Source organism: Podarcis pityusensis (genome assembly GCF_964106645.2).
Source record: "Podarcis pityusensis genome assembly, chromosome: 7".
Classification (NCBI taxonomy): Eukaryota; Metazoa; Chordata; class Lepidosauria; order Squamata; family Lacertidae; genus Podarcis; species Podarcis pityusensis.
Genome location: NC_138031.1, coordinates 83,518,159 through 83,532,352, shown reverse-complemented (window position 1 = coordinate 83,532,352; position 14,194 = coordinate 83,518,159). Strand labels below are relative to the sequence as shown.

The window sequence follows — 14,194 nt, the reverse complement described above, 5'->3', positions numbered from 1 at the left end:
GCCGCCGCCGCGCCCGCCCAGGGCACCGCCGGCACCGAGCGAGCGAGTGGCCGAGCGGGCGCGCGGCGTCACAAGGGCGGGCGGGATGCGCGCGCGCGCGAGCCAAGCCGGAGCGCGCCGCCGTGGAAGGCGCGCGGCGCGCGCTGCACCCCGCAAAGGGAGCGCGGAGCGTGCACAGAATTCAGCATTATGGCCCGGGGTCTTTTTTGGGGGAAAGGTGCGCTTGCCTCACTTTACGGTGGTACCTCGGGTTACATACGCTTCAGGTTACAGACTCCGCTAACCCAGAAATAGTGCTTCAGGTTAAGAGCTTTGCTTCAGGGTGACTGAGCAGCCTCGCACCTAAATTTTCCCGTAACATAATGGAAGAGATTGCTCAATTCTCATCACACATTACCCCACTGGAAAATAGGTCAACGTGCCACTTTGATTTCTATTATCTTAGCACATAAAAGGTAAAGGTAAAGGGACCCCTGACCATTAGGTCAGTCGTGACCGACTCTGGGGTTGCGGCGCTCATTTCGCTTTGTTGGCCAAGGGAGCCAGCGTACAGCTTCCAGGTCATGTGGCCAGCATGACTAAGCCACTTCTGGTGAATCAGAGCAGCGCACGGAAAAGCCGTTTACCTTCCCACCTGAGTGGTACCTATTTATCTACTTGCACTTTGACGTGCTTTCGAACTGCTAGGTTGGCAGGAGCAGGGACCGAGCAATGGGAGCTCACCCCGTCGCGGGGATTCGAACCGCCGACCTTCTGATTGGCAAGTCCTAAGCTCTGTGGTTTAACCCACAGCGCCACCCACGTCCCTTATCTTAGCACATACCGTCCAACATTTCAGGATCGGAAAGTGGGACAAACATGCCCTGCCCAAAATTCCTGGTTCTTTCCCCTCCCATTCCACTCACCCCACCCTGCCCCAATTCTTGGCAATGTAGGAGGCAATGTTTGAACGTAAGCTGTCAAACTTTTAAAATGTGCCCTTCCAGTGTGTTCCTAAAACACCCCCTTTTAATAGCTCTTTCCAAGTTATTCCACTTCCCTAACACAGAGATCACATGTTTGGCAAGTCTCCATGCTGCTCTGAAACAAGAGAGGCTGGTTAAAGCCATGTGGCTGCCTGGAAGGAGTTCCTTTAAAGATGTACTGAAATCCACGTGAGGAGTGAGATAACAAAGATTTGGCAACCCCTTTCCTCCCAAACTGAGGGGAGGTGGCATAGACTAAGCCGTCAAGACAATTACTCTTTAATCCCTTCATGCACTAATTAGTTGCAAATATGCTAGGGTTACACGAGGCTGAAATCCAACCATGTTCTGTTTCAGAAGAGTTTTGGGTTTTAAGAGGTAAATAAATTATAATACTGGAGTGGTTTGCATTCGAAAAATATGGATTTCAGGTGTCTCAAACATGGGGGGGGGGGGAATCTTATTTATATATTTGCTGTTCTGGCTCATCCCAGGCCATCCCAGCTTTAGCAGCAACTTAACAAGGGTGGCGCTGTGGGTAAAACCTCAGTGCCTAGGGCTTGCCGATCGCATGGTCGGCGGTTCGAATCCCCGCGGCGGGGTGAGCTCCCGTCTTTCGGTCCCAACTCCTGCCCACCTAGCAGTTCAAAAGCACCCTTAAGTGCAAGTAGATAAATAGGTACCGCTTTATAGCGGGAAGGTAAACGGCGTTCCGTGTGCTGCTCTGGTGCAGCTTCGTCACGCTGGCCACGTGACCCGGAAGTGTCTGCGGACAGCGCTGGCTCCCGGCCTCTAGAGTGAGATGAGCGCACAACCCTAGAGTCTGTCAAGACTGGCCCGTACGGGCAGGGGTACCTTTACCTTTACCTAACAAGGTTTGTAAGTAGGCGACATCAATGGGGTCTTTCATCTGGCCTTGCAACACCATTAAAGGGGCATGGGTTTTTCGTATTCTGTAAGTCATATTTATTTAGTTTTTGAAACCTTTAAAAATTTTTTTGCCAGTGCTTCAGTTTTTCTTCCTGGAAACAGACCTCACTGAACCCCTCTGCCTGCTCTCTTTCTGTATCTGTGAGCTAGTCTTCTGCATCATTCTGTTTAGAATGAGAAAGACGACTGAAAGCCACCTTTTACTTCCACCAAGTTCTGGATGGCCAGAGGTTTCTTGTAAGTTTTTAAATTTCCATTGATTAAATGCCCAGTGCACGCAATTGCAAACGCTTTGCAACAACTTTGAATGGAAATTTTAAAATGCCCAAGAAACCTCTGGGCTAGGAAAGAGTGCGCTATGAGCTCTCTGGCGCCCTGTCCGTTGCTGATACGCGATGAACCGCTTGCAATATTGCAGGACCGACGCTCCGCGGCAGCACTTTCGCTCGACTCTGACGCGCACGCGCAAGCCGAAAGCCGGCAAATGAACCCGGAAACTAAACGGGCGTCGTGCGAGTTTAAAAGATTTGGTCCTCTTTCTTCCCCCCTCCCTCCTTCCCCCTTTTCTGCGCATGCGCATCACGTCTCCCCAACGCAGCGTGGCGTCCGCGGCTGAGGGAGGCTCGTCGTCGGCTCCGCTTCGGGCCGAGGCCTTGCGTGGTGCGGGCGCGATGGGCCGCAGGCAGCGCCACAGGCGGCAGCCGCAGCCGAATACCCGAGAGAAGGGCCCTGGGGTGAGTCAGGGCCTGGGCCTGGCTGAGGCCTCGTTGCACACGTGTCTCGCCCGACACGTGTCTCATTGCGCCCGTGTCTCGCTCTCCACGTGTCTCTCTCCACGCGTGTCTCGCTCTCCACGTGTCTCGCCCTACACGTGTCTCGTGCCCATGTCTCGCTCTACACGTGCCTCGCCCTACACGTGTCTCACTGTGCCCGTGTCTCGCTCTACACGTGTCTCTCTCCACGCGTGTCTCGCTCTCCACGTGCCTCGCTCTACACGTGTCTCGTTGTGCCCGTGTCTCGCTCTACACGTTGCTCCTTGTACACGTGTCTCGTTGTACACGTGTCTCCTACGCATGCCTTTTGCCGGCGGGTGGGGGGGGGGTAGGGTTCCTGTGACAGAAAGCCTTCTTCCCAAACGGGATGGGCTTGGGGCTTATTGATTTATTGAACCAATTTATTCATTTATTTGGCATAAGATCTCAGGACAGTTCACAGAATGAAATACAAAGTCAAAAACTTAGTAAAACAGCAAAGCAGTAACCCTCCCTTCCCACAGACACATTAAAAAAAGTATAGAATATTAATCCGCCCAAGACCTGGTTGAAGAGGAACGTTTTCTCCTGATCCCTAAAAATATATAATGAAGATGCCAGGCGAATTTCCCTGGGGAGAGCATCCCACAAATGGGGAGCCACCACAGAGAAATCTCATTCTCAATTTTTATGTTGCCATCCTCCTCCAGACCTTACATGGAGGAGGCTCATGAAGGAATGGTACTTACTGGAAATGGAAGGAGATCGTGCATGTCGGGTGGGTAAAGAAGGGCTGGCCTCCTTAATGTGCTAGATTTTTGTGTGCAGGGAGTTCTATTATTATTACTATTATTGTTGTTATTTATTAAATTTGTATTCTACCCTTCATCCAAAGAACTTGGTAGTTCACAGTGCACAATAAAACCACAAAGCCCGTTCACATTCTCTGTTGGCGTATGTCCGCACCTGCAATTCTGAAGACGCAGAATAAGGGATTTGCTGACTCTTTCCTCCTCTGATAACTTTTCACACCCACTCATTTTCAGTGCTGGCCTGAAAGCTGCTACCCGGAGATTGTGAAGGAGAATGAGCTTTTTGAGCACTACTATGGCAAGCAGGGCATTGTGCCTCATGGGGAGTGGGAGAGCTTCATGGCGGCCCTGCGGGAGCCACTCCCTGCCACACTCCGCATCACAGGGTACAAGAGGTGAGCAAAATTTGGTCGCTGGTGCATAGAGAATGGGGTGGGTCCAAATTTTACATGTTTTCTAATATTTGGTTACGTGTGCATAAAATTTCTTTTCTATCCAGTGATCTTAAAAGTGATGAAAGCAGCCTGCTCATAGTGTGGTCCCTGTAGCTATTATTCCCATACAGTGGTACCTCGGGTTAAGTACTTAATTCATTCCGGAGGTCCGTTCTTAACCTGAAACTGTTCTTAACCTGAAGCACCACTTTAGCTAATGGGGCCTCCTGCTGCTGCCGCGCCGCCGGAGTCCTATTTCTGTTCTCATCCTGAAGCAAAGTTCTTAACCCGAGGTACTATTTCTGGGTTAGCGGAGTCTGTAACCTGAAGCGTATGTAACCTGAGGTACCACTGTATTCTAAAGTGGAGGGAAGAGTCAAGGTGGGAGAGTTCCTAACCTAGTGAGGAACTCATAGTGAGTTCATTGTCAAGATTTCAAACCAGGGACTTTCTGAATTACATAGTTCACACTGCAGTCTTAATCCTTCGTGAGGATGGAGAGCAGCACTTGATGCAACAGAACAGCTAGCATTGCATTCACAGCCCTGACATTTATGCCATGAGGCTGGTGCAGTGAAGAGTCCCAGATTGGGCCTGCTGCAGTCATGTGACAGCAGAATGCCCCATCCCTGAGAGACCCAATTTCTGGGGTTTCCACTCGTGGGGATGCTGCTATCTGTATTTTCCACTTCCTGTTTTGGGTTTCACATCAGAGTGCCCCCCCCCCCCCCCGTGTGTCTTCTTCATCAGGGAAGTTCAGCAGAGTCTGTTCCATCCAGACCTCAGCGCAGTGGATTAGGAGCTGGGATTGCTCTGCTTGTCTCTTAGCCAGTACTCCTTTTATGTATTGGGGGGAGGGAGGGGGAATCCAGTTTCCCCTTTGAGAGGAAACGTGCTCCCTTCCAATAAGCATATATATAAGTTTGAAAGCTTTAAAGTGGAGAATGCAACTGACATAAGTTTTCTTAATAAATAAGGAAGCCCTGTAGTAAGGGAGGACTGTGTTCCTGGTTCCTTCACCATTGAAGCTTCTTATGAAATTAAACACAATTATTTTTTGCCCACTGATAAATTTCTACAACGGTGTGCAAAATCTTAAAAGTTGCGGTTGGTTGATGGAAATGGAACGTAAGAGCCCTGCTGAATCAAACCAAAGCCTGTGGTGTATGCAGTTATTTTTTTGTTGTTGTGTTATTACAGGGATAAAGTCCACATTGGACTACAAATCTCTTGGCCATTATGCTGTGCTGGCTGGGAGCAAAGGGAGTTGGACCCCTACATCTCAAAAGCCATAGACTTTATATCCTTTGCACTGTTGGTGCTTGCCAAAAGCAAATGTTTTGCAGGTCTTTGTACTTCTTCAAAAATCTGCAGAACTTGCTTCACCGGGCAGTTTTCTGAAGTAATGCCAAACTACCTGTGTAACTTGTATTATCCAGGGTATGGGCAGGCTATGCTAAAAATGTGTGTTGCTTAATATGACAGGCTTGTTCATTAAAGAGCTCACACAAGCAGCCCAGAACAGAGGCTGAATTAATCCGGCCCAAGGCCTCTCTGGATAATCATATGCCACATCAGGGTTAAACATTAGCAATGAATATCAACTAAAAAGTGTGAATTCCACCTTTTTAACATACAATAAAATGAATAGTTAGGCAAAAGAAAACCAGCTCATTTTCCCCAATCATACCATTAAACAAATTGATCCAATTAAATTTCCAGCCCCAATTGTAGAGCAATAAGCACAGCTTAATCTAACAACAGTTAAAAATGCACACCATTCAGTTCCACTCAAGCACACTTGTACATGATCGACACAACTTGCATCGAACACAAAGATTCTAATTTAATATTAGATCCAAATTTAATATTCTGGCACACTCTTAATTCCTTTCTCCAAATACTAAAGTATTTCCTTAATTCAATTGTTCATCCTTAGTCAACAACACTGACATGTCCATATCATGAGACCCAGGCAAACCTGGACAAATACTGACATGCAAGGAACAATACAACCTCTGATAAAAGATTCATGCCACTTTTCCTTTTATCTCACCTGAGGGGTGGGAAAGATCTAATAGCAGGTTCTCAGCTTGGGGGGGTTGTGGGGGGGTTGTATAGAGCCCACTTTTCTAACAGATCTGACAATAACACTTATCTATCCCCACCCCTTTATAAGAGTTAAACAGCTTATAAAATACTTTATAAAGTACTATTATTCATCTTGCTTCTTATAAACAGTGGCACAGAAGCTACTTCATGGAGAGGACAGTTGATTAGTTACTATTTGGTTTTCTCTATTCTGGCTGTAAAAGAGACTCAAGACTTCTGTGGCAATATGGAGAAAGTCTTGTTATATTATGTGATGTGCCTTGCAGTTGGTACCTCGTAGTAAATTGGCATACTGATTAAATTTTGAACAGCCTCTAGAGTGCTTGGTCATGTAAAATGTACTTTTCAAGAAAATGAGTCCATTCCAAAAATCCTGTAACTATGGTAGTAGTTAGAATTAGGTTTTTATTGAGATTTTAAAAAGTAGTTACAGTGAAATAATAGGTTGTACTGTTTTCTTTACGGTTCTAATGTTGTTTTTCATTTTGTAGCCATGCTAAAGAAATTCTCCATTGTTTGAAGAATAAATATTTCAAGGAATTAGAAAACCAGGTGGTAGACGGTCAGAAAATTGAAATGCCTCAGCCATTAAGCTGGTAAGACTACCTGTAAGATGGCCATCAACATATTTAGCATGTTCCTGCCTTTGCTGTGTAATTGTCTACACTGACTTTGAAGGTATTATTAGCCATTCCCCCTCTGCTATGTGGTATTCTCAACTTGTTAGTTGCAGTGTGATCTTTTTAAAGATTATTCTAAATAAATACAGTTTGGACCCATAAATACATGCATGAAATACCATTGAGAAGTGGCTGCAGGGGGAAGGGAATGGGTGAAAATAGCCTCTCCACTTCTAACAGTGTGAACGTCTGGCGGATTGGAGTCTGTTCTATGTACAAGAGGGCCCTTCATTTGCAGATGGGCTTCTCAGGATCCAAGTTGGGATGGTGGAGGATTTTGGTTCACTCCACAGTTAGCAGCAAACCTCCCTGGCCAACATCCAATGGATCATACTTGGATCTTAATGTAGACAGGGATCAGATTGCTTGTCTATGAACCTTTCTAAGAATGATTTGATCCAGGTTATGTTTTTCTTTTTGCAGTGTGGTCTAAGAAAGCACAGGACATTTTTCTAGAAAGCACAGTGCTTTCCATATTAATCAAATTTGACTAAAAAGCTCCTGGAAGTAACGGTATAGTATGTCACCCATTCCAGAGTAAAGGTACAAAGAGCAATAGATGCCCTCATGTATCTAGTGGGGGGCAGCCATTCCCCCCCCCCACGCCTATTGCAGTATCAGATCTAGGAGTTGTTTTCAAAAAGAAAAAAGTCAGGAAATCCCTCGGGCCACCTTGTAACTGCTTTATAACTTTTTGAAACCTTTAAAAGGTGTGGAGGTGTTTTTAGTACTTTGCCTAAGAAAATCCAAACAGACATTTGACAGAATTTGTCCACTAGTCTGCTTGTGGACACAAATTGGAACAAGACTGTTCTGTCCATCCCTAGTTCTAAGTCTGTATCTTTAAATAGCTGGGTAAGTGCAAATGCTTTGAAAGAGTGTGTGGACCATAAATATTGCTTCTAGGACTAAAACATACATACTAAAATAATAAAGTAGCTAAAACACATATATCAGGGCTTGAGAGTATCCTGCTTTTGTTCTCTTTAAAAGCCCATTGCTGACATCAATGTGTGTTTGTGTTTAGCATGCTTATTTTACCTCATTGAGTAACCTTATTACGTCTAGTATTATCCAGTTTCTACATGCTTCATACACAAGTTAAATCTGTGCGTATATAGTTAAAAATGCAATTGCATAAACCTGTTAGACAGGTTTATATGTATTCTATTATAATAAGTTAGCGTAATTATACTTAGTATGGACTAAATTTCTCAATCCATTCAGATGTCGTAGGAGATACTCCCCCCCCCCCCAATTTTTAGCTATTCTAATCTTAGCAGCAGTTAGTAGGTTGAACAGTATTTCTTGATCATCTTCAAAAATTACATATTTTAGATAACCAAGCAGAAATATTTTAGGTTCCAAAGGTATATGATATCCTAACATATCAGAGATAATGGTCTGAACAGATTTCCAGAATGGGTATTTTTGTAGTGTTTTGGAATAGGCCCCGTGATAATGTCCATGTTGTCAACCTGCTGCAATACTACTTATTTATGTTCTATATTTAGTTTATTTTGTTTATAAAAAAACATTTATATATATAAATGGAATGGCATGCTCCATTATTTCATTTCAAATATGCTGGTGATAGTTCTTATAAAAACTATATTTCATTAGGTATCCAGAAGAGTTGGCATGGCATACAAACCTAAGCAGAAAGGTCCTGCGAAAATCCCCACAACTAGAAAAATTCCATCATTTTCTTGTTAGTGAAACAGAATGTGTAAGTACGTTCCTAAATTGCTGTTGTTTTAATTCATTTTGTGTCTTACTGTGATCTTTTGCGTTGAAGAATTGTTACTCGCTGTCTTGCCATTGACATGTCCCTTGGGGAACTAGAGATTACTGTGTCACAGTGAATAGTAACTTGCACGTGAACGTGACTTCTGACAATGTGTTAATGAAATTCTCCCATTAAGGGTTTGTTAGGAACAAAATCAGATAAGCTTAAAACAATAAAACTTACATTAGGGTTTCATATATACATTTTCTGCATCTAAAATATTCAAAACATGAAATTGGAGTTGCCACTGATTACAAATTTTTATTTTATTTTTCTAGGGGAACATTAGTCGCCAAGAAGCTGTCAGTATGATTCCTCCCCTGCTCCTTGATGTCCAGTCTCATCATAAGGTAGGCCTTGCATTGCTATTGGATCTTGAAGTCTTGTTAAAAGTAGCCTGACACAGTACATCTAATATGCTCTTTTTTGTATTATAAATTTATATTACAAATTCACCCTGGGTAGTGGCTTTCTTGAAACCTGGCTTCAGGGTATCAATAAGACACATTTCTGTTTCATAAAAGGGGCAGTGGCCAGTTGCACGAGTAGCTTAATTGTTTTATCCTTTTATTGCTTCATTCTTTTTCAATTGCATACATTCAGAATGAAAAGGATTATGAAGTTAGTTGGAAAGGTATTTCAACACATACTTGAATTAATGCATTCCTTATTGATGAACTTCTGTTCAGTTGCTATGGACTGGTCTTAATTAGATCTCCCAGTTTTAACTGGAATGTTTGTAGTATTGTGAAGGGCTTAGTATCGTCTTTCTGAAATGAAGAATTCTGTAGACTCTGCCCCATATGACTGAAGTAACTACTTCTAAGCAGATAATACAGCTGTGAGAGTTACTTTCCTGGGTGCTGTATGTATACACGAAATCACTTACATTGGGGAACACTATCTAAAAAGCCAAACTCCACCACAATCGCTCCCTCCAAGCCTCCTTTCTCAAATTCCAACTCTCCACAGGCTTCAAAGGTTGATCCAAAGGCTTCTGAGCTTGCAGTTGCAAAGGCTCCTGGGATTGCTAGCCGTTTCAACACTCTTTTTGTGCCATCTTTGCAGTCTAAATTGATTTATTTAACCATTTCCCAGTGCTTTGCATATATGCGGTTCCACACGAGTTGGAACGTGTGTAAGTGGGGAGATACCTATATGTAATATAATTTTTGTACGTATGTTAATGAGATCTTTTATTTGTGTATTGTTTTGCTCTTGGTAGATTCTAGATCTGTGTGCTGCACCAGGGTCCAAAACTGCCCAGCTTATTGAAATGTTGCACGCAGACATGAATGTTCCTTTTCCAGGTAAGTGAGATGGAGTGGTATATAGAGATCCCTGCCCCATTTTTTGTTGAGAAACAAAATTCATTTACAGTCAAGGCTGTACCTTTCAGGGTTAGCATTGGATTGTGGCCATTAGTCCCCAGTTTGCTCACACATAATATGCAATTCAATCCAAGAGGCGGACCTTCAAGTAATCTTTTTGAAGGTTTGCCAGAAAGATTCATGAAAGGGAGAGGGCTTAAAGCCCCATGGTGCCAAACAGTATAGGCCCTGCATAGGATAGGGACCTGCTTCTGGAACCTCAATATGGTTGCTGTTAGCAGTTGGATCTTACCTGTGGATTCCACCATTTCACCTTCCTCAGTGGAAACACTCCTTTGTCACACATTTTGTTAGTATTGAGGTATATGTATTTGTGTATTATTTCTCTTACTTGGCCACCCTGGAACCTTTAAACCATCACCCAAGAAGCACCTTTTCCCTGTTGGGGTTCTTTGTCTGGATCAAAAATGGACTTCCTCTTCTTTTGTTTTTGCTAGCTGCGTTTCATCATTTTGTGTTGGCCTTTTCCTGTCCCTCTGCTTTCCCAGATCCATCCTGTTTTTGTCATCTATCAGTCTTCATCTTCTCTTCCTGTACTTTTAGTGCCACTAGTGTGTCAGACTAATTGTGTTGACATAACTAATTTCCCTTTCTTTTCTCTTACCTCTCTCACTACAGAATTCCTTTCTCCTTGCCCTGACTTCATCAGAGTTATTTTTTGTGGGCAAAGCTACTTAGTGGTTTCATAACTGATAATTTCTTAGAATGCTTTTCTTGTTTTATTAAAACCAGTTAAAAAGAAATCTATAACAGGCTTCTCTTTTTATATAACTTAAAATAATGCTCAAAACGTAACTTAACTATCACATCATGTGCTTATTAGATCAGACAAATGTCCTACAAAATGTTAACATCCATTGTATATCTCTTCTACTTTATATTGATGATTATTCTAAAAACATTTCTCATAAATTATGCTTTTGCTTATAACGTTTTTTTAATATTCTTTTGAGCACCTGGTCTAATAAACTGCAGAAAAAATCATTTGCTTGCCTCCCTCCAAAATTCCACCCTTAACCTAAAGAGTTCATTTTTTTTTCTTTAGAGGGATTTGTAATTGCAAATGATGTTGACAACAAGCGCTGCTATCTACTGGTTCATCAAGCAAAGAGGTTAAACAGCCCTTGCATCATGGTTGTAAATCATGATGCTTCCAGCATCCCTAATTTACAGATCACCACTAATGGAAAGAAGGAGATCCTTTTTTACGATAGGATATTATGTGATGTCCCTTGCAGGTATGCTATATTTATTTTTAATGTTGCTAGTGTTGTAATGCTTATGACTTTTTAATACTAGTGTGCCCTTTACATCACATCAAGATAAGCAGGGTGTGATGTTTTGTATAGCGAGATAGGATTTGTACAGTGGTGCCCCGCAAGACGAATGCCTCGCAAGACGGAAAACCCGCTAGACGAAAGGGTTTTCCGTTTTTGAGTTGCTTCGCAGGACGAATTTCCCTATGGGCTTGCTTCGCAAGACGAAAATGTCTTGCGAGTCTAGAGATTTTTTTTTCGCTTCCCCCCCCCCTTTATCTAATCTGCTAAGCCTTTAATAGCCTTTAATAGCCTTTTAGCAGCTAATCCCCTAAGCCTTTAAGCCTTTAATAGCCGCTAAACCGCTAATAGCGCTAATCCGTTAAGCCGCTAATAGGGTTGCTTCGCAAGACGAAAAAACCGCTAGACGAAGACTCTCGCGGAACGGATTAATTTCGTCTTGCGAGGCACCACTGTATCTGAGAGACCGGAGTTCAAATCTCTTGCACTGTTAAAGCTCTGTGGGTAACCTTGGGCAAATTATTACAGTGGTACCTCTGGTTCCATACGCTTCAGGTTACAGACTCCGCTAACCCGGAAATAGTGCTTCAGGTTAAGAACTTTGCTTCAGGATGAGAACAGAAATCGTGCTCCAGCGGCGCGGCAGCAGCAGGAGGCCCCATTAGCTAAAGTGGTGCTTCAGGTTAAGAACAGTTTCAGGTTAAGAACGGACCTCCGGAACGAATTAAGTACTTAACCCGAGGTGCCACTGTATATCCCAAGATTGCTACTAAATGTGGGAAGCAAAAGTGCTCATGCATGCCACTTTGTGCTCATTGGAAGAAGTGTGGAATACAAAATAATTCATAAGTTTCTAAAATTAAAGCATAGTAAAGTTTTCTCAGCCTTAATATTATTTTCAGTTGTGCCTTTTATCAGTGTCATGTTTGTCTTTTGCATCCTGTTCAGTTTTTCTTTGAAGTATGCATCTGCTTTGAAATAGCAAGATCTCAAAAACCGAACCAATGTCTTACTAACAACAGCTGTGCTTAAAAACAAACAAACAAACAAACAAACAAACAAACAAACAGGGAAAGGAGTAACTGAAAGAATAGATTACAAAAGTGTACATCGCTTTTTGCCAAATCTAGTCTGTTGATTTTCTGGTGCTGATAGAACCTAGTGGTTGATATCATCAGTTTCACACCTTGTGCTTCAAGAGAAATCACAGCCTGACCACAATAGTTCATGCATTGGTAACCTCATGGCTGAAGGCCGAGTTCAGAGTGTTTGTATTAATATATCCATCCCTATACAGTTCAATATCAGGTTATTTAAGAGACTTCCTGAACCCTTCTATACCCAGTAGACAGCTGCCATCTGTGGGACAGTTTCTCCAGCAAGTTCCAAAGCTCTCAGAAGCCTCCTCTATAGTAGCTCAGAGCAGAGCTTTTAAGTGTGCCTCTATTTTGTGGAATAGTATTCCTGTAAAAATACCATCAGTACCTACTATCTGCACTTTCCAGAAACAACTGAAGACATATTTGCTCCAATAAACTTTCCTAGGTAGATAAATGTTCTTTACCACGACCACCCACTTGTTACTGTTTTAGTTTAGTTTTGATTTAGTTTTAGTTAGTTGTTTTTCTGTTTTTTACTGTTTATAATTACTATATTTTTCGCTCTATAAGATGCACCGGACCACAAGACGCACCTAGTTTTTGGAGGAGGAAAACAAGGAAAAAAAATATTCTGAATCTCAGAAGCCAGAACAGCAAGAGGGATCGCTGCACAGTGAAAGCAGCAATCCCTCTTGCTGTTCTGGCTTCTGGGATAGCCGCACAGCCTGCATTCGCTCCATAAGACGCACACACATTTCCCCTTTTTAGGAGGGAAAAAGTGAGTCTTATAGAGCAAAAAATATGGTACCTTATGTGTAAATTGCCTTGAGACAGTGTTTTAGAAAGCGATTAATAAATAAGAATAGTCAATGATTTCTGATTTTCAAAACACACGAGGTGTGTTACTGACTCAGAATGTAGCTTACTGGTTTCATTGGAATTCATGTGTGAATGTCTCTTGCAGTGGAGATGGTACCATGAGAAAAAACATTGATGTGTGGAAAAAGTGGACTACTCAAAACAGCTTGCAGCTACATGGGTAAGAAACAATTTTATTTCTAATATCACATACTTTTTGAACTTCAGTGGAATAAAAATAAGTTTACAAGTAATAACTTTGCATTTCCCCAAAATATATTAATTTCCTTGTATTTTAATCTCCCCATCCTCCAAGGTATTTGAAGCTAGTTTACTGTAAAGATAAAAATTGGTTCACACATATCGCAAGCATATAGGTTTTATGCCTAGTGGGGCACAGGAGCAAACTCTTTGCTTGAAATGCCTAGATGTCAGGGCCCTTACTTAGTGAGGGTTTTATCATAATGATGTAATAACTATGGTGTGCAAAACAGAGGCCAGTGACTAAATAATTCAGAATAACTTGGTGTGAATGAGTAAGATAAATGTATAAACCCAGAGGTAGTATTCAACTAAGTTTTCCTCAGAGTAGACCTAACTTAGTCATGCCTGTCAATTTCAGTGGGTCTACTCTGGGTGAGGGACGCAGGTGGCGCTGTGGGTTAAACCACAGAGCCTAGGACTTGCCGATCAGAAGGTCGGCAGTTTGGATCCCCGCAACGGGGTGAGTTCCCGTTGCTTGGTCCCTGCTCCTGCCAACCTAGCAGTTTGAAAACACATCAAAGTGCAAGTAGGTACCGCTCCGGCAGGAAGGTAAACGGCGTTTCTGTGCGCTGCTCTGGTTCGCCAGAAGCGGCTTAGTCATGCTGGCCACATGACCCGGAAGCTGTACGCCGGCTCCCTCAGCCAATAAAGCGAGATGAGCGCCGCAACCCCGGAGTCGGTCACAACTGGACCTAATGGTCAGGGGTCCCTTTACCTTTACTCTGGGTAAAAATTGGTTGAATACCACTAAAATATATAAAAGCAAACTGTTTTTCCTTCAACTTTGTTTTCAAAGTTTGATATTTGACAACTGATTTTTTAAATGTTGC

General features: G+C 42.9%; 1 protein-coding gene across 2 annotated transcripts in view; it reads left to right on the top strand.

Annotated features, from left to right (window-relative positions):
- The first annotated feature begins 2,452 nt into the window (after positions 1-2,452).
- The window catches only part of NSUN2 (NOP2/Sun RNA methyltransferase 2), a 30,103-nt gene continuing 18,361 nt past the window's right edge, over positions 2,453-14,194 (top strand). For both annotated transcript variants that reach the window (XM_081014747.1, XM_081014748.1), the window contains exons 1-8: positions 2,453-2,629; positions 3,694-3,854; positions 6,497-6,601; positions 8,309-8,414; positions 8,753-8,824; positions 9,700-9,784; positions 10,911-11,103; positions 13,207-13,281. In XM_081014747.1, the coding sequence (XP_080870873.1) occupies positions 2,468-2,629; positions 3,694-3,854; positions 6,497-6,601; positions 8,309-8,414; positions 8,753-8,824; positions 9,700-9,784; positions 10,911-11,103; positions 13,207-13,281 (959 nt within the window). In that variant the 5' untranslated portion in view covers positions 2,453-2,467. The remainder of the gene's footprint in view (positions 2,630-3,693; positions 3,855-6,496; positions 6,602-8,308; positions 8,415-8,752; positions 8,825-9,699; positions 9,785-10,910; positions 11,104-13,206; positions 13,282-14,194) is intronic.